The sequence below is a fragment of the Sander lucioperca genome, chromosome 20 (assembly GCF_008315115.2).
Source record: "Sander lucioperca isolate FBNREF2018 chromosome 20, SLUC_FBN_1.2, whole genome shotgun sequence".
NCBI classification, from domain to species: domain Eukaryota; kingdom Metazoa; phylum Chordata; class Actinopteri; order Perciformes; family Percidae; genus Sander; species Sander lucioperca.
The window spans coordinates 18,634,481-18,652,719 of NC_050192.1; the positions used below are offsets into that span (position 1 = coordinate 18,634,481).

General features: G+C 41.1%; 1 protein-coding gene across 4 annotated transcripts in view; it reads left to right on the forward strand.

Annotated features, from left to right (window-relative positions):
- LOC116047901 (thyrotropin-releasing hormone-degrading ectoenzyme) overlaps positions 1–18,028 on the forward strand; it is a 212,189-nt gene extending 194,161 nt beyond the window's left edge. For all 4 annotated transcript variants that reach the window (XM_035995965.1, XM_035995966.1, XM_031296925.2 and 1 more), the window contains 7 exons: positions 424–571; positions 784–887; positions 1,850–1,957; positions 7,921–8,088; positions 12,872–13,012; positions 13,414–13,495; positions 17,277–18,028. In XM_035995965.1, the coding sequence (XP_035851858.1) occupies positions 424–571; positions 784–887; positions 1,850–1,957; positions 7,921–8,088; positions 12,872–13,012; positions 13,414–13,495; positions 17,277–17,429 (904 nt within the window). In that variant the 3' untranslated portion in view covers positions 17,430–18,028. The remainder of the gene's footprint in view (positions 1–423; positions 572–783; positions 888–1,849; positions 1,958–7,920; positions 8,089–12,871; positions 13,013–13,413; positions 13,496–17,276) is intronic.
- The last annotated feature ends 211 nt before the right edge of the window (positions 18,029–18,239 follow it).

An 18,239-nucleotide genomic window follows, 5' to 3' on the forward strand; every position in this document is an offset into this window, starting at 1 on the left:
AGGATGGAATTAAGCTTGGGGTGCGTCGCTTAGGTCTAATTGAACAGAGGAATTATGGTATTTTTCGGTAGCCTGAGTAACTTTAACCGTTGTTCATGTGAAATCTCAAAGACAGCCTAATGCTTTATTTAGAGACTATTTGTGGGTGGCTGTTTCGCAAGCGCACGCATGTTTCTTGTCTCCATCTACTCTTTCACCAGTCAAAAGAAAAAATACCATAAATAAAGACAGATGAAATTGTCTGTGAAGTGACTGATAACATTAAACCGTTTTTGATTGCAATGGTTTTTGTTGTTTTCCAGAGATGATGTTAAGGGTATCACTGTTAGGGTTAATTGTTTCCAGCTTAACCAGTAGATGTTGATTCTCCTGTTCTATGAAGGCAGTATAAAGTCTCTAGCTCTTTCGCTCTCTCTCTCTCAGGGCTGGGTACCTCCCACAGGGCGTTCCTTTGCAGCTGATTGGCTACCTGCCGGAGGAGCAGTCCTTCCTGCCGTGGCACTCTGCCAGCCGAGCGCTCTACCAGCTGGACAAACTGCTGGACCGCACAGACGAATACAGCCTGTTCAGTGTAAATGACCCGTCAATCAATTACTATCTCTATCAGTTCTTCTGTCAATCAGTCAGTCAGTCAGTCAGTTAACGGCTTTATGTTAGCACAATAAACTGTCTCTTCAGCGCTGACAGCTGGGTGTCTGTTAATTAACTCTTAATGGTGTGTGTGTGTGTGTGTGTGTGTGTGTGTGTGTGTGTGTGTGTGTGTGTGTGTGTGTGTGTTACCAGGACTATGTGCTGAAGCAGGTTGCATCGCGGTACCATCAGATGGGTTGGCCAACAAACGGCCCCGGCAGCGAGGGCAACGTGCTGCAGGCGTCCTACCAGACTGAGTATGCAACAGACCCACACACACTATTACACACTTCTGTTAATATTATCAGTCTAATAAAATAGAGGAACCTATTTTAATCACGCAACGAACAAGTGCAGAGCAGTAGGTCTTTGGGTGCACAAACTGTGTGGGCGTCTCCAAGCACACCTGCTCTTTAGGTTCATGTATATGCAGCAGCGCAAAGAACAAAAGGGCTGGATGAAGATGAATATATATATATATATATCTTTAAATGATCTGATCCATAACTGAACTACAACTTAACAGTATAATTTGCATTTCATTTTGCACTACTTGCACTTTGTCAACCTCACACATTTATTTATATACATATATATATATATATATATATATATATATATATAGTAAAAAAAATAATATATACAGTATGTACAGTAAAAATTCTCCCAAAAGTTGGTAACTATTGTATATTTTTAGCTTTTTAGCTTTGTTTATTTTGCGCTTAGCTGCTGTAACAGTAATATTAAAGAGATATAAGAGAGACCTCACTCATCCGTCTATTGAGGAACAAAATTGTTTTCCCTTGTCCCGGTGCAAAACAAAAGAATGAAGGAATGAATGACACAACAAGATACAAAAACAAGTTCACAACAAGGTACAGACATATAGTGCAATCATCGAAAAATATGAATACAAGTAAAACAGACTCTCAGTCAGTCACATCACTGGTCTCAACGTGACGCATTTCAAGAATAAAACATGAGGCACCACTTCTGCTAACGTTGGAAAGGAAACATAAAAAATGACGGAGTAGTTACGGCTGCTACCAGTCCATGATAAGCTAAATAAGTCCTGGCCCTATCTCTATACTAGAGAGGAAACTGATGTCCACCCTCCACACAGGAGGTTTAAAAAAAAAAAAAAAGATGTTCCTTTAAGTATCTGATGATAGACACAAGAATGTTCTATATGCAATGTTTCCTGTTTGTCTCTCTTCAGGGAGTTACAGAGGGAGCTCATCATGTTAGCTTGTAGCTTCGGGAACAAACAGTGTCACCGTCAGGCGGTCGCCTACATCTCTGACTGGATCTCCAGCAACAAGAACAGGTACGAACACACACACATATAGGCTACACAGTATACAGTCTGTAGCCTGGAAATCTAGACCCAAATCTGAAAGATTAAGGGTCTGGTTATGAGTAATAAAAATTGCCCAACTCGAGGGGCAGCACCAAGCATGTAGTTGAAAATATCACTGCACGCAATTGGATAACACTACGACCAATGTTTACTGACTGATTCCGGACTTCGATATTGCAGCGCTGTCGTCATCTGTTTAGCTCGCCTCTGGCCCGCCTATATCAGATACACCGATGTGATTGGTGCAGCTCGGCTCCAAGGGCATAGTTAATGAGCATCATCACTGAATGCCAGAGTGACTCGCTGAGCAAATTCAAATTGTGCTCTCGTGAGAACTCTGGATTTCCAGGGTATACAGTCTGAACAACTGACTGGCTTTATTTAACCTTTGGGCCACTACAGGTGGGAATTTATATAAAATAATGCGGAAGACAACAAAAACATTTCTGGGATTGGATTTCACAGCTGTAAAAAAAAGGGGTTAAAACCATGTTTACTTTATGATCTTGTCAGCCTTGAATGCAATGCTGCGTTTAAATTGAGAATACTGACTAAGAACAAATAAAAGTGCAGAATATGTTGGGCGGCTGTATCTCCAATTGCCCTCTATGTGTGTGGATGTGGGTTGAATAATGTAAGTTGCTTTGGGCAAAAATTTCTGCCACATGTAATGTATTATTCCAAATTTGTATCTCAAAATGTGAAGTGGAGTAAACGTCCCAGTGTTCCCATGCAACATGCTTTCAATTAGAGAAACCCCCCCCCCCCCCTCCCCCTCTTTCCACATCGATCCATTTGTTTGATTCCACTTTTCATTCTTGTCCTCTCTGTCTGCCTTATAGGTTTTTCTCTTTCATGTGTTGCTGGCTCGTTCGCTGCCTCTGGGACCTTAATGAAATCTGCTAAATTACATTTCAAACAGCAAATTAAATAGAAACAGATGCTGGTGTTCTGTATGGGACAGCAGGGAGCTGACGATAAGAGGGGGTGCTTACATTAAAGCTAAAACACTAAATTAACACACAGTTTCAGACTCCATCCGGCAGATTTTATGAATGGATTCTTAGAAATGGAGCAGGCCACATCCTCGCTAATGTCAGATTCATGTTTACGTGTCATTTAGTAAAAGTTCAGCACAGCCACAACAAAATATTTCGCAACCGTAATGCCTTTTACACCAACTGTTTTTCAGTCCTCTCGCTTTCAAAGTTAAGTTGTTGTTGACAGAGCAAGGGAGCTTTTCGCATCACAACCATATGGCAGCGTTTTATTTTTTGGAAAAGCTCCATTTTTTCGTCCTCACTACAACACAAGTGTGGCCTTTTCAAATTTGAGAAGCAATTTGGAAACGCTCCATTTTCCGTGCCAGATAAATCAACATTCATAAAGGGCTAATCTCTCCAGGGGTGATTTTTTATTTATTTATTTTTTTTTTTTTAATAGTTCATGCTCTATTCAGTGATGTCAATCCCATCTGGAGAGCACATGTATGTGCATTTCCTTCCCGTGTGTCCGAGTATTAACTAAAGACTGCTTTTTGTCAGAATGCTACAATAATTAAAGTCAGGAGGGGGCTCATCTGACCTGGCTTCATGATTACCTGAATTAAAAGACATGAAACTGAACGTTACTCTATTAAGCACTTGTGTAATCCTCAGTACATTCGTTCTGTGCTTCTGCAGCAATGTGTGTGAAACTACAGTTACAGCCCCCGAGAACAGTGACACCAAAAGAGAGCAGCCTTTGATACGAGTCAAACAGCAGACCTGCGTCACACTTGCGTCTCCTGCAGGAAAAGGGTGTCAGGAACCACCTGCAGTAATGTGACTCCTGCCCAGAACAATGAGTGTAATTATTTCAGAGCACAGCTAAATTTTAGTGCCCACATCCCTCTGGAATAGTAATCATGTTCCACTGGGGTTTTATTGTAAATGAAGCGTCCAAATGGATCAAATAAAGAGCCCTTTTTGAAATGTATCTTAATGTAACTGCAGCTATTGATGGATTACCTGGTAGGGGCTCCAGGGGCAACAATGAACTGCATTAACCCCCCAATTCCTCCATTCTCTGGGTATACTACATGGGCCCAGGTTTGCGGTGTGTTGATAAACTGGCTACTCAGAGTCTTCTAATTTTCTCATGTGCAGCCCCAGTTCACTTAAAAAAAAACACTGGTTATGATGATGATGACACACACATTACATTCATTTAGCTGACGCTTACAAAAAGAAAATGCATTTAACCATAAAGATCCCTAAAAAATTCCTAAAACTTAGTGAGAGTCACTCACGTGCTACGTTTCAGAAACGAGGTAGAGAAAGGTGTTGCCAAGGCTGTGCCAAGTTGCATTCTGAACATGTACGTTTTCAGTCTGAAGATGTGTGGAGTTTCTGCTGTCCTGATGTAAGTGGAAAGGTTGTTCCACCATTATGGAGCCCGGACGGCAAACAGTCAGGATTTAGTTGAGCGGTAGCCGGGAGTAGTGAGAGAGTAGCAAGCTGTTTGGCAGTAGCAGAGCGTAGTGGACAGGCTGGGGTGTAAGGTTTAACCCTCATGTTGTCCTCGGGTCAAATTTGACCTGTTTTCAAAGTTTCTATATCAGAAATGTGGGTTTCTTTTAACCAAATTGCCCAAAAATAACATGGGTGGTTCTATGCAACATTCTTCACAAGTAAAATTACAGATCAGTTCTCTACTTTTATTGAATTGTGGGTGTTTTTTTATTATTTAATGTTATAGCATATTTCCGCACTTATATTATTCCAAGAATAAGTGTAAAACTAGTCATTATAATTAGTTGTTACTGGTGTGTATATACTGGTGGTAGTGGGGGAAAAGCATCGAAAACATCAAAGTGACAAAAATGACGAAAAAAGTGGGGAAAAAGCAACATAAATATCAAAAAAGAACCAAAAACAAAAAAAAACGACAAAATGGCAAAAGAACAAGAAAAACATAAAAAAAATAAAAATGTGCCAAATACAAAAGTGCCTGCTAAAACAATTCTGTAAAAAGTGTCAACATTTTTTTAGCCAGGAGGACAACACAAGGTCCTGGATGAAGGGTGGACCTAAGCCATTTGCAGCACGGTAGGCAACCAGTAGCCAGTTCAGGGTGCAGAGGAGCAGTGTGGTGTGAAAGAATTTTGGTTAGATGGAAAACCAGCCGGGCTGCTGCATTCTGATATACAGGCAAGAGGGAGTTGCAGTGGTCTCGACACGAGATGAGTTCGGAAAAACTATTAACACTTTTGATTGCTGATCTGGTCGAACAATTCTTTTCTTGTATAACCCGACCTTTAGACTGAATTAAGGAACTCAGGTCCCAGGTCAGGTCTTAATTAACGTTGAGAATTGAAACAAAACTAGACTAAAAAGATTGTTGTATGGGTTAAAATAAGTATGTTTGTTACATAATTAAAGTTACGTAAGTTAAGTATGTGATGTAGGTTAAGTACTAGAGCTGTAATCGGGCCTTAAAAGTTAGGCCCGACAAGGCCCTAGCCCGACAGAATTTGGCCCGAGCCCAACAGATACATTTTGATTGACAGCTTTTTAAAAACCCGAATCCGTTTACAACCCGACATTATTAAAATGTGCGCACACACACAGCTCTTTTGCTTTTTGTCAAGAATGAGTCATTTATAAATTTTTAACATCATTTATTCATGACTAACGTAGGCTATAGGCCACTTGGAAGTTGGAACAAAGAAATAAAATAAGTCCTCCAGAGGCCAGCCTCCGTTTCACCTCCTCAGCATCCACTTTCGCGCTAATCGAAACGCATCACCTGAGCGCTCATTTACCGCGCAACCCGGAGCGCAAGCCCGAGCCCGGCCTGAGCCTGTGTACATTGATAGAAATTAAGACCGAACCCATCGGGATTTCGCTGTATGGGAACATCATTTTGAGGAGACAGGTGGTCATGTGAATCTAACGTGAATCCATGACTCATTTTGTCTCTTGCATGTGTGGGGAATCACAATCTCCACGGACAGCCAATTAAATCACTCAAATCTTTTACTTAAATATGTTATAACAATTGATCAAGTTTCTCTGAGCATATACAGCTACTGTGGACTAGGGAGCCTACTTTAAATCATCTCTGTACATTTTTGATGGTAGCCTGTCTTGTAAAATAAGTTTGGCTTTCAGCTTCTCAAGGGCTGAGAGGACAGCTGCTTCTGAGGATAGAGGTCTGAGTCGGTGTGGATTGAAAGTATACAGTAGGCCCTTCGCGCCTCATGTCTGCTGGGGATTTGTGGAAATATTGTGCACTGTGGTCACAGGACCAGCACAGCAGTACTCTTCAGTCAGGCATTAAGCACCTGACAGAGCTCGTGTCCCTCTGTCCGGTACTTTAAATGTTTTATTACTCCGGAGAAGTGATTTTCAAAATTCAGAGTGACATTTAGACTGCAGAGTCAGACAGACAGACAGACAGAGCAGATGGTGGAGGGACATGTTTACTGTCAGGATGGGAGTTTGATGCAGAGGAAGAATTGAGTGGGAGGGAGAGATATTTCAGGGGAAACACAGAGCTTTAGGATATAAAACGTCCTCTACAGACTGTTGAAAGACAGACACACACACACACACACACACACACAGACGCACACACACACACACACACACAAACACACACACAATCATACGACACACACAACACACACACACACATACACACACAACCACACACACATACAATCACTCGACACACACACTCAGTGTGTTAGTTAAGGGGATCAGAGCCATCTGGAGGTTCCCAGAGACTAATTTTTATTATAAATAGCAGCAGCAACTATAGAAGTGCAAGTGATAAAATAGTAATAGAAGCAGTACTAGCTGTAGACTCAGAAGTACTTACTGTTTTAGATGATAAATAACCTGGAAGCAGCTCAGACGTCATGTTATCTGGTCAAACACTCATATTCCTAAAAACACACACACTTGTGTTTGGCAGATGTCGTCTGAGAAGGACTTTAATGTGTGTGTGTGTGTGTGCGCACGCGTGTGTGTGCGCACGCGTGTGTGTGTGCACGTGCATGCTCTTAAGTGGAGCATCTCTAAAATTATTTCCCAGGTCAGTGAATGATGTGATTGTCCCTGCATCACTCACTCTGCACTTGCTTTGAATACACACACACACACACACACATATTAAACACACACTCTCACATGCACACGCATGGTGTTCAGTATATAATTGTATGCTGCCAGCTGAGCTCACTGTATTGTGATGAAAGATTTTAGTTTTGGTTTACTGACAATTTAGGTCAAGTACACACACACACACACACACACACACACACACACACACACACACACACACACACACACATACACACACACACACACACACACACACACACATACACACACAAACAAACAAACAAACAAACAAACACACACACAGTAAAATTATAGTGTGAAGGAAATGTTCACCTTTTTGCTATACTGATGATTCAGGCCAGTAACCAGCTGGGGCATGGAGTGAGTGTGTGTGTGTATTTTTACACCCAACAACAGAAACCGTAGTTACCTGCAGCCTACTTACTGGAGTTCCACAACTACACATATCCTATACAAGTACATTTTTATGTATCATTTGTGTCCCCTTTTTTAATTGCTTTTAAGAAATGTTAAAAGCATTTTTTTGAGTCCACAGGAGGAGTGAAGGGGTGTTTTAATGGAAACAGTATTTCTCACTTAGCATCCAGAGAGTCCTGCTTTATCGTGCGGACGTGTCTTATCTGGGTTTTTAGCTTCATTACCTTTCCTGGTCCACTGTCACTCTCACATCCTGTCGCTGTTGCTGCACCGTAGTCAAATCAAACACTTATCAGCAACCCTAAAATGTGACACACACTTGCTGTAGTGGAGATGTGGCCGATTGTGTCGGTCTGATCGCTAGATGTTTTTTTTTTCTAGGATTCCTCCCAACATCAGAGACATTGTTTACTGCACTGGGGTCAGTCTGATGGACGAGGACGTGTGGGAGTTCATCTGGATGAAGTTTCACTCTACCAACGCCATTTCAGAGAAGAAGATCCTGCTGGAGGCTCTGACCTGCTCGGACAACACCTTCCTCCTCAACAGGTACAAAAGGAACACACACAGCTGTTTCCAGATGGTTTAACGCTACAATGAAACTAAAAGATGTCTGCATTTTCAACTCCCAACTAGGGTTGGGTACCCGGTACTAATACTGCACCGGTGCCTTAACGACCGGTATCTACCGGACCGAATAGCAACGTGGATTTCGGTGCCTCATTCCGGTGCTACTGATATGCCTGTGCTGCTCTCTGATGCTCCGAAAACGGACGTTAGAGGCAACAGTTCTGCATCGCTGCACGTGACGCTAGTTAACACTACACTCGACAGCAGCTAACATTAGCCTACCATTAGCTAGCAGCTGGATTAAACACGGTTAAAATGCTGACAGCTAAACAGTGTAAAGTGTGACTGAATTTCACTGTAGAGGATTCCAACAGCGGGACGTTAACAGTCTGCAGCTGCCGTTGTTGGAAAATCAACCCACTTGAAACTGGTAGCCTTGCGGTGCATTCAAAGTTATTGTAAAATACCTTTTTCCCACCTGGCGGTTGTTTTTGTCGTTCAACAGCAATTTGCTAGTGAAATACGTTATAAGTTATAGTTATTACTATATTATTAAATCATTTAATTTTGACCATATGGCCATAGCCATAAACAAGCTGTTCTTTAATGTTGCTGACTTTTGTTTAGTACCATTTTTTTTTTTCTTTTTTTTTTTTTAACTTTCTTAAAAAGTATCAGTTCAGGCACCGTTTAGGCACCGGCACCGTTTTTAAAAGTATCGCTTTAGCACTGGTATCGGAAAAAACCCAAACGATACCCAACCCTACTCCCAATTCATAAAATACTGACGCTTGTTCAGTGGCTCTCAGCATCAGTTACTCTCAGCATCAGTTACCAAAAATCACCTTCACAATCACATTCAGCGTCAGTCCGGAACGCACCGGGCAGAGCAGCAGCTCGACCGTGGCGCTGTAAGATGACGTAGTATTAAGCAGGGATGCACCAAATCCAGGATTCGGCTTCGGATTTGGCCCAATATTGGGCTTTTTGACGGGGTTCGGTTTCTGCCGAACTTTAGAATTTTTTCCCACCGAACCGAACCCTACGCTTGCACTACGCACGCTATGCTGGTCGACGTAATGACGCCGCCGTTGATTACAGGAAGGTGTTTACGTAAGTGGACCGTTCAATGCAGTAGGCTGTGAGAAAGTGAAAATGGAATTCAATTTTAAATGCCGATTTCTCTCGTGGTGGCGAAGACCCTAAACAATACACAACATCGGCGCTGTTAAAACATTTGCGTATGAAACATCCGAAAGAATACAAGTTATGCAACGTTGTTTACTTCAGTAATGTGTTTACTGTGTTAATGGACTGAGGATGGGAGTAGGATTCGGTATTCGGTTTTGGATTCGGCAGAATCTTAACCAGTAGATTCGGTATTCGACCGAACCCCAAAAATCGGGATTTGGTGCATCCCTAGTATTAAGAGAGACAATGGTAGTGAGCAGTATGAAAGACCGAAAATCAGTGTAAGGAGGTTGGTTGGGGTGGTGGATGGATCAAACAACACAGGACTTTCACCCAGGAGACCGGGGTTGGTGTCCCGTTCTTGTCTCGAGTGTCACTGAAACGTACATTTTGTAACCCCACCCACCATCTTTACCTTAACCTATCCGTCTCGTTCTTGTGCCGCATGTCAGTTAAACGTACGTCCAGACCCAGAGCGTCAAAAAGTGATGCCAAGAGTCCTGATCCAGAGTGTCTAATTATAGCTAATATAAAGCTTGACGCTGAAGGAGACTATTCAGTAACAAACGGCCAAGGCACCTGACCACGTGTCGCTTTTTGGCGCTCTGGGAGTGAGAATGTGTTGGTATTTTCCAAAGGAAGTATAAGACAGCTTGCTTTAAAGTCCCCCTTCACTCAAAAAATGTGTAAGATGTGTTTTCAGCCACTTTCAGACTTTTTTTTTTTTTTTTTTTTATGTGGGTAAAACCATCTTTAACAAAATATTGATAATACCAGAGTAGTTTAACATACTATAAAATGTGTCTGGAGTGGGACTTTAAAAGCTCCATTAATCAACATTATTGATTGTAGTCGAAAAAAAACTCTTTCCCTGGGTTCGTTTAAATTGCAGTTGCAAGAAAAAAACTCATTTGATCAATATCCATACTTTGTATCCTACATGTAATCGTAGACAAACAGCTGCCTACTTTGTTACATGGAGGATTCAATAGTCACCCTCTGACCTTTTTATGCCCGATGTTCCACTTTCTTCACCAGCTCTCTAACTGCCCCTGTGTACAGTGGCTTGTTTAGTTGAAAACAGCTGCCTGCTGCTGGAAACACGATTAATGCGAGCTGTGAGACTGAACCAAAACAGTAAAGGTGCAGGCTGTAAAACCAAAACAATAAGTTGATAGACACTAAAACACTCGGTAGAGCTTCAAGGGAACTTCTGACACCAGAGTTTATCAATGCAAAACGTTCCTGCTTAAATGAAAAACAATGCGAGAAGGAGAGTTTTCCAAACAGTCACTGCTCTCAGCTGTACTGGAGAACAAATTAGTTCAAGTAAAAACATTTTTTTTACTTGAGTATTTCCATTTTATGCTACTTTATACTAGTACTCCACTATATCTCCGGTAAATATTGTACTTTTTAATCCACTACATTTGTCTGACAGCTTCAGTTATTTTTCAGATGACAGTTTTCACCCCCTTACTATCCAGTGAAAACCCTGTATCTCCAGATGTGTTGATGTTGAACGTTTGTGATAAACTGAAGGGTGAATGTGTTGAGAAAATTCTTCTACTTCTTGAGCTAAATAAAGTGTTTAAAAAGCCTCTTGGATCAGCTGGAAAATGCATCGTCACAAAGCTGAAAACAGGGCTGTTTTTCTGACACAATAAAACGTTTAAAAACATTTTAGAGATACGGGGTTCTCACAGGACAGCGACGCTACAAACATATGATGCTCTTAAAGGATGTGATGCATCGCTGCAGATTAAACTACCCAACAGTGTATGAAGGAGTTAAAATGAGCACAACCTTAAACATCTACAGCAGGAAAATGCGACATACACATGAATGCAGCAGGCATATTAATCCAGAAACATCAGATAGAAGAGGAAAACACTGACGGGCAACATTTTAATGCACTAAACATACTTTTACTTTAAGTACTTTAAGTACATTAAGCTGATACATACTTTTACTTCAGTAAGGTTTTGAATGCAGACTTTTACTTGTAGTGAAATATTTCCAGTGTGGTATTAGTACTTTTACTGCAGTAAAAGATCTGAATACTTCCACCTCTGATGATAATAACAATACTGTGGCAAAAACATGACGGTGCACATTGATGGATTTTATTTTTAAACTGCAGCAAGTTTTAGTTGATTTTCATGGCACACTGAAAAAGAAACAGACTGCAAATGGAGTGAAATGTGAAAGTTAAAATTTGCCTGAGGCCATACATGTACGTAAATCTGTGTGTGTGTGTGTGTGTGTGTGTGTGTGTGTGTGTGTGTGTGTTTGTGTTTATCAGGACCTAACTGCCGCTACTTCTTGTTGAGAAAAATAGCAAGGATGAATCTCACACACACTCAAAACTGTACAGCGAGACAGATTGGTGTGTGTGTGTGTGTGTCAGGTATTGATTTTTTCAGCTACAGTAAATTGTTCTCCAATCAGAGAGGTAGTACTGCATGTTCACATTGCAGCTATCACACACACATATACACACACACACACACACACACACACACAGACAGACATACACACACACATAAAATAAAAATAAAACCACACCACAGAAACACACTGATTGGTCACACAGGAAATGGTTTCAGCACAGAGGGAATGTGGGAAGAGAGAGAAAATTGATTTGGTGGTTTAATGAAAAAACAGCAGCTACACACACACACACACACACACACACACACACACACACACACAGTAATACAGAGAAATGGAAACAAAGTAAAGGAGGATGAAGGTAAACTCTGAACACAATGTTGGATGAGTGAACATCCATTTTATTGTGAAACTCTGTCTCTTTGTCTTGCTCAGTCTCACATCTTTAAAAAAAGCACTTTAGAAACTTCATGTGTTTACACGTCAGGATTCCGCAGCCATGCTCTTTGTGCGATCACCCGGTTTCTGTAAATCCTCTCAACCTTTAACAATCTGGGAGAAATCCGATTACTGGAGCTCATGTAGGTCTAGTGTCTCCATTTCAGAGGAGTAATTCCGAGTCCCACACTGCAGCAGGGCTCTTAAGAGCAAAACAAAAACTACAAAATGTCAATTCCTTATGTATATGCTATTTTGAGACCAAAATATAAGTTCTGTAAAATCTTTTTGGCTGAATTTTGATAACTGCATAGTTTTTTGTCACAGGGAATGTCATTTTTGCTCCTTAAAAAAGGCGAGAAATCCATTTTAAGGGTTTAATATCTTCAGATATATAACTCCTAGAGCTATGAAATTGGGTAGGGGCACGGACAAAATGGTGTGCAACAGATCCAAATGATTAAAAGAAACAAGCAGATCTAACATTTTTCATTACTGGCCCTTGACAATGGATAAAAGTGCAGAATGGTTGGTATATATATATATATATATATATATATATATATATATATATATATATATATGACAAGCAAAGGTTGCATTATGCTTCTCTGAGACTCAAAAATGGCGCTGTGGATTCATTCCTATTCCATTTTCAAGACCACAGCAGCCACCTTTGATCTGGATTGATCATAATTACAATGGTTACTGAGCTTGGCTGTGTCTCTGTGTCTCCTAGGTTACTGAACCTGTCTTTAACCTCTGACCTGGTCCCAGAGCAGGACGTGATCGACGTCATCATCCACGTGGGCAGAAACCCGCAGGGTCGAAACCTTGGCTGGAAATACTTCAGAGAAAAGTGGGACATACTCAACGCACGGTAAGTCACTCAGTCCGTGTATGAGTATTTGTACATGTTGTACTGTTATTAGTGTTGTACTGTAAAGCAGTGGTTCCCAAAGTGGGGTCCGGGGACCCCCAAGGGTCCTTGAATGAGTTCCAGGGGGTCCCCAGCACAAAGGAGGAATCATTTATTTCACTATAACTACATCCAGACACACAATGACAGAATGTATGACTATTTGGGTCATGGGTTTCATACACCATCTAAAAGCAAAAATCCTATCAGATGGAGGGCCCCTGGGACGAAGTCTTATCAGATGGGGATCTGCGATCTAACTTGCTTCAGTTTATGGGTCCTTGGCGAGAAAAAGTTTGGGAACCACTGCTGTAAAGAAACAAAATACTTGCAATGCTAACTGTCTCACTGTCTCTGTTCAGTTATGGTGAAGCGTTGTTCATGAATTCGAAGCTCATCGGTGGAGTCACAGAGTTCCTGAACACTGAGAAAGAACTTAATGAGGTAAATACACAAACATACACACATTAGTGAAATAAGATTTACAGGTAAATGTGGTCCAATTTCCACCCTCTGACCACTTGTCTCCCCTTAGCTCTTAGCCAGCATCACAGATACAATGGTAATATAAGGGAAGTCACTCAGAAAGCATTTCCCCTCATCAATCTACACTCAGTAGACCATAATGACAAAGCAAAAAGAGGATCGTTTTTTTGGGTGCAAATTAATTCAAAAGAAAAAACGAAAATATCACATTGACTTGAGTGTCCAGACCCTCAGGTGCCTCTCATTTCTCTTGATCATCTTTGAGATGCTTCGACACCTCGATTGGAGTCCACCTGTGTTGAATCCAACTGATTGGACATGATTTGAAAAAGGCACACACCTCTCTATACAAAGGTCTCACAGGAACTGCCTGCAAAGCTCAGAGACAGGATTGTGTCAAGGCTACAAAAACATGTCTGCTGCATTGAAGGTTCCCAAGAGCTCACTGGCTTCCACGATTCTTAAATTAAAGAAGTTTGGAACAACTTGGCACCCAGCAAAAAATGAGTAATCGGGGGAGAAGGGCCTTAGTAAGACCCTGTTTACACTTGCTTTTAAAATGCGTCTTGGGCGATTAGATAACAAGTGGACAGCGCTAAAAAAGTCCAAACGACCACATGACAAATTGTGATCCGATCACTCAAAACAGTTGTCGAGGTGGTCTGGGACGCAATTAACCGCATATAGTGTAACTGCTAATGTAGCCTAATGCATCCCCGACAAGACGTAACAGTGCAGGACGTGGTGGTTGTTTTAGTGACGGCGAGCCATCGCTCTAGAACTTGCGCGAACGTTTTGCCCCGATGGAAGCAGATGTGTTGGATTCTGCTGAGAGCGATATCTCCGCCAACGTGACTGGCGAGAGTGTGGACGTTATAACTGTGCACGGGGACCCTTTGACGTTCTGGCGGAGGTGATGTAGGCCATAACGAAATCTGAACACAAGTGACATCAGCTGGAGACGCATTATAGACAAGTGATGTTTTTCTGCCCCCCAGTCTGGTGTCTTTTAGGGCGTTTTCACACCTATAGTTTGTTTGCTTTGGTCCAAATCAGTTGATGAGTTTGTAAACTTGGAGCGGTTTCCCCTTGGTTCAGTATAGTTTTACACCTGGAAAATTCCAAGCGTACCAAAATGCGTCATTACAAATCACGCAACAACGTTCACCCCGCTTATTGGTCGGATGTGTCTGGGAGCGGGGGCAAGAAAGTAAATACAGGAAGAAGGTCCTGTGTTCTGGACTAGTGCATATTTCTCGCATCTCCATGGTCAAACCAGCTCATTTAATTTAAGTATTCAGACATTGTTTCGCGAGCGACATTGCAACGTCTGCTCTGGTCACCGAGACTTCGCTCTGCTCTGCTGGTGTTTGTCTCCATCTTTAGCGGCGGCTGCTTTGACCACAGAGATGCAAGTGACCGCAGTCTATTTCTGTGAGAGAAACGCTGCAAGCTGCTACAGTTTGCTGCTCTGCTGCACCGCAGATTGCAAAGCACACCTGACTACAGGAGACATTAGCTCAGACTTGTGGAGTATATATAGTTGGTGCAGTTCGAGGTAGGATCACATTCTCACCACAAACGAACCGCTCCAGAGTTGGTTTGAAAGCGTACTGAGACCACCTCATCAAGCAGGTCTTGGTACGCTTGTTTGGTCCGCTTTTGGTGCGCACCCGAGTGTGATTGCTGCATTCTCACCTGCCCAAACGAACCGCACCAGCGGGGCAAACAAACTCTAGTGCGATTCAACTGAACTAAACGAGGCAGATGTGAAAGCGCCCTTAGAGGCTGAGAAGTCAACTGCAGGGCCTCATGTCCTTCAGATGTATCATGGCATTAATGTGTTCTCCAGAAAAAAAGATGATTATTTGAAGAGAATAGAGCAGCAATGACAGCAGTTACTGTTACTTATTTCACATCTACTACAAATATTTGGATTTTAGTGGTTTTCATGAAAACTCCCATGATGCTCTACCAAAAGAGGAAAGTAGAAATTAAATGAATGGAAGGAGAAGTGGCTCTCTAAATACTCACATCTTTAACAAACATTGTTTGTTGTGGGCGTTTCTGAACACAAATCTGTCTCTTCATTTTATTTATTTTTGTGTTGAAACCATTTTGTTTGAGTTCTCTGCCATTCCTGTTGGTATGGAAACAACAAGCAGCCTCAGTGTGGGATTTATGGTCTTTGAACAGAATCTCCACATATTAAAATGGGACCCCTGAATACAAAAACTGCCTGAATGAAGAGAATGATGTACCTATTTATTTATATTTTCCTGAAAAGGATTTTGTTTAGAGAAGCAAATCTGAAAAATGTGTCTTTTTTTAGTCTTTTTAAAACAGATAGAGGAGAAGAGGGCAGGAAGAGAAAGAGGGAAAATATAGGAGTGGAAAGTAAAGGAGAGCAATGGAGTTAACAATATGAACTGTATTAAAGTGAGTTGAAGGGATGGATTCTCTTCTGCGCTCCAGTGAATCTGTCAAACTTTGAACAATTTAAGTTTCCTCTTCAGTCCTTAACTTTGAAAATCATATTCATTCCCCATTTTCAACAGTTCAAAGTTTCTCTTTAATATTTCTCTTTAATATTTCACCTCTCATGCTGGAAACTTTCCATGTAATTACTGTACTTTAAAACTGTTGTATCACTTTGATACCTCGACTTTCATGCTGGACATTTTACCTCTCATTATGTTGTTTGATTAATATCACATTTTCTTGCTGTAATGTTTGTAAAACCATAATGTAAAAGTATTTAGTTTGGGATCCGCTGGCTACCTGGCAATTTGGTAAATCCAACACTTTGAGCTAGAATAGGATATCCTATATGGCCAAAAGTATGTGGACACTTTTCCTTCGAGTTGTGAAGTGAGAGGGCTGGTTGTTACTTCACTCGGAAACATGGGACTCTAATCTAATAACCCTATAGATTGTCAGATTAATTATTTAATCTTGTTTCTGAAAAATCACGTTTTGTCTGTCATTTTGGCACGGCAGATGGGTCTAAATACTACAGTACCCATGAGTCTCTGCCGGCATTATTATGGTGAAGAGGCCAGTCAAAATGCATGAATTAGAACGTTCAAAATGCTTCTCGTTACAGTGGAGAACAAAACTGGGCGCCATATTTGCTGAATTCACCCCCAGTTGAAGCAGAATTTAAAAGTGAATTGATTTAAGCTGCAGGTTAATTTCAGTTATCAGAGCTATCTTTAACATACTTTTCTGTGGCAGCTCAGTGAATAGATGTTTCTTGGTAAAATGAACTTTGGGAGTTGTAGTTAAAGTCTATGTTTTTATGAACACAGGCTTGTTGATTCAGTGGCAACGCGCTACTACGGTTGTTTGTTCATTTTGGTGTAATATTTGGACAAAAGTGTGGATCTAACTTTGTGGCTGGAGTGCAACCTTTAGGACAAAACTAACATTTTTAGTTACAGTAACAAAGACTAGTACCAATACCTAAATCATCACTTTGTAGTTGCTTTATTTAAACACTATTATATTGTGGGCTGTAAGGACCTTTTTAGCCTCTTGGGTGCTGCAATATTCCTGTCTTTTCACAGAGGGGTTTCTAATATTCTAATATCTCTTTTCTATCATTTTTCCTTCCTTCCTTTCTTCCTTCCTCATATCTTGTCTTACCATTTCTACTTTTCCTTGTCTGCTCAACTTCCCTTCTTCCCTTCATTATTTCCCTGTCTTCGTCTCTTTTTCCTCTCCTTTCTCTCCTTAGTTAAAGGAGTTCATCCAGTCCAGCGGCGTGGGGGCGGGGCCTGCGCTGGCGCGGGCGCTGGAGATTGTCGAGGGCAACGTGCGCTGGCACCACCTCCACCGGCGCCAGTTCTACCAGTGGCTGCGAAAGCCTCCGAGCCTCACACTCGGCTAACGCTACACCAGCTGGCTAGAGTGAAGCGACTGCAAACTGACTGCTAACTTAATGCTAACGCACTGCTAGCTTACAGATTCAGTCAGATAGACTTATTGAATGATGAGAGAGACTGACTTAACTGGTTATTCAGCTGATTTCGCTACTCCTTTTGCATTGAAAGAGATTTGTTGCAAACATTTTATTTCAGATGGTTTATTTCTTCAAAGCTGCTAGTTAGCAGTCACTGATTCAGTAATTGCTAGCTAGCAACTAGCATCACAACTATCCAATGACTAAATCGCCCCCCAAGACTGACGATGGACACAGAGAGAATAATCTGCTGTCAGATGAACAATAGCCAACTACAACAACAAGATCTTCTGAATTTAAATTGAAACAGATGATTTGACCAATGAAACATTTCACTAGTTGTTCAACAAAATATAAAACCTGTGAAATGCCCATACACAAAGTACTTTATGTATTTTATCTGCAAAACATTTAGTTGCTATAAATTACAATTACGATCAGAAAATTCTTAGAATTGGCAAAATGAGATATTACATGAGTTGGTATGGTTGCTTATTGACTTAAAAAACAAAATTATGTTTTCAGGCTGTTTTTGTGTGAACTACAAAATAACCAACTCAATTTATCATTAAAATATAATTAAAATATTGTGGAACATACACTACCGGTCAAAAGTTTGGGGTCACTTAGGAATTTCCATTCCACTCCATTCCAGACAGAATACCAGCTGAGATCAGTTATATTGTTTTTTAATCAGGGCAGCAGTTTTCAGATTACATGATGTGCTTACATAATTGC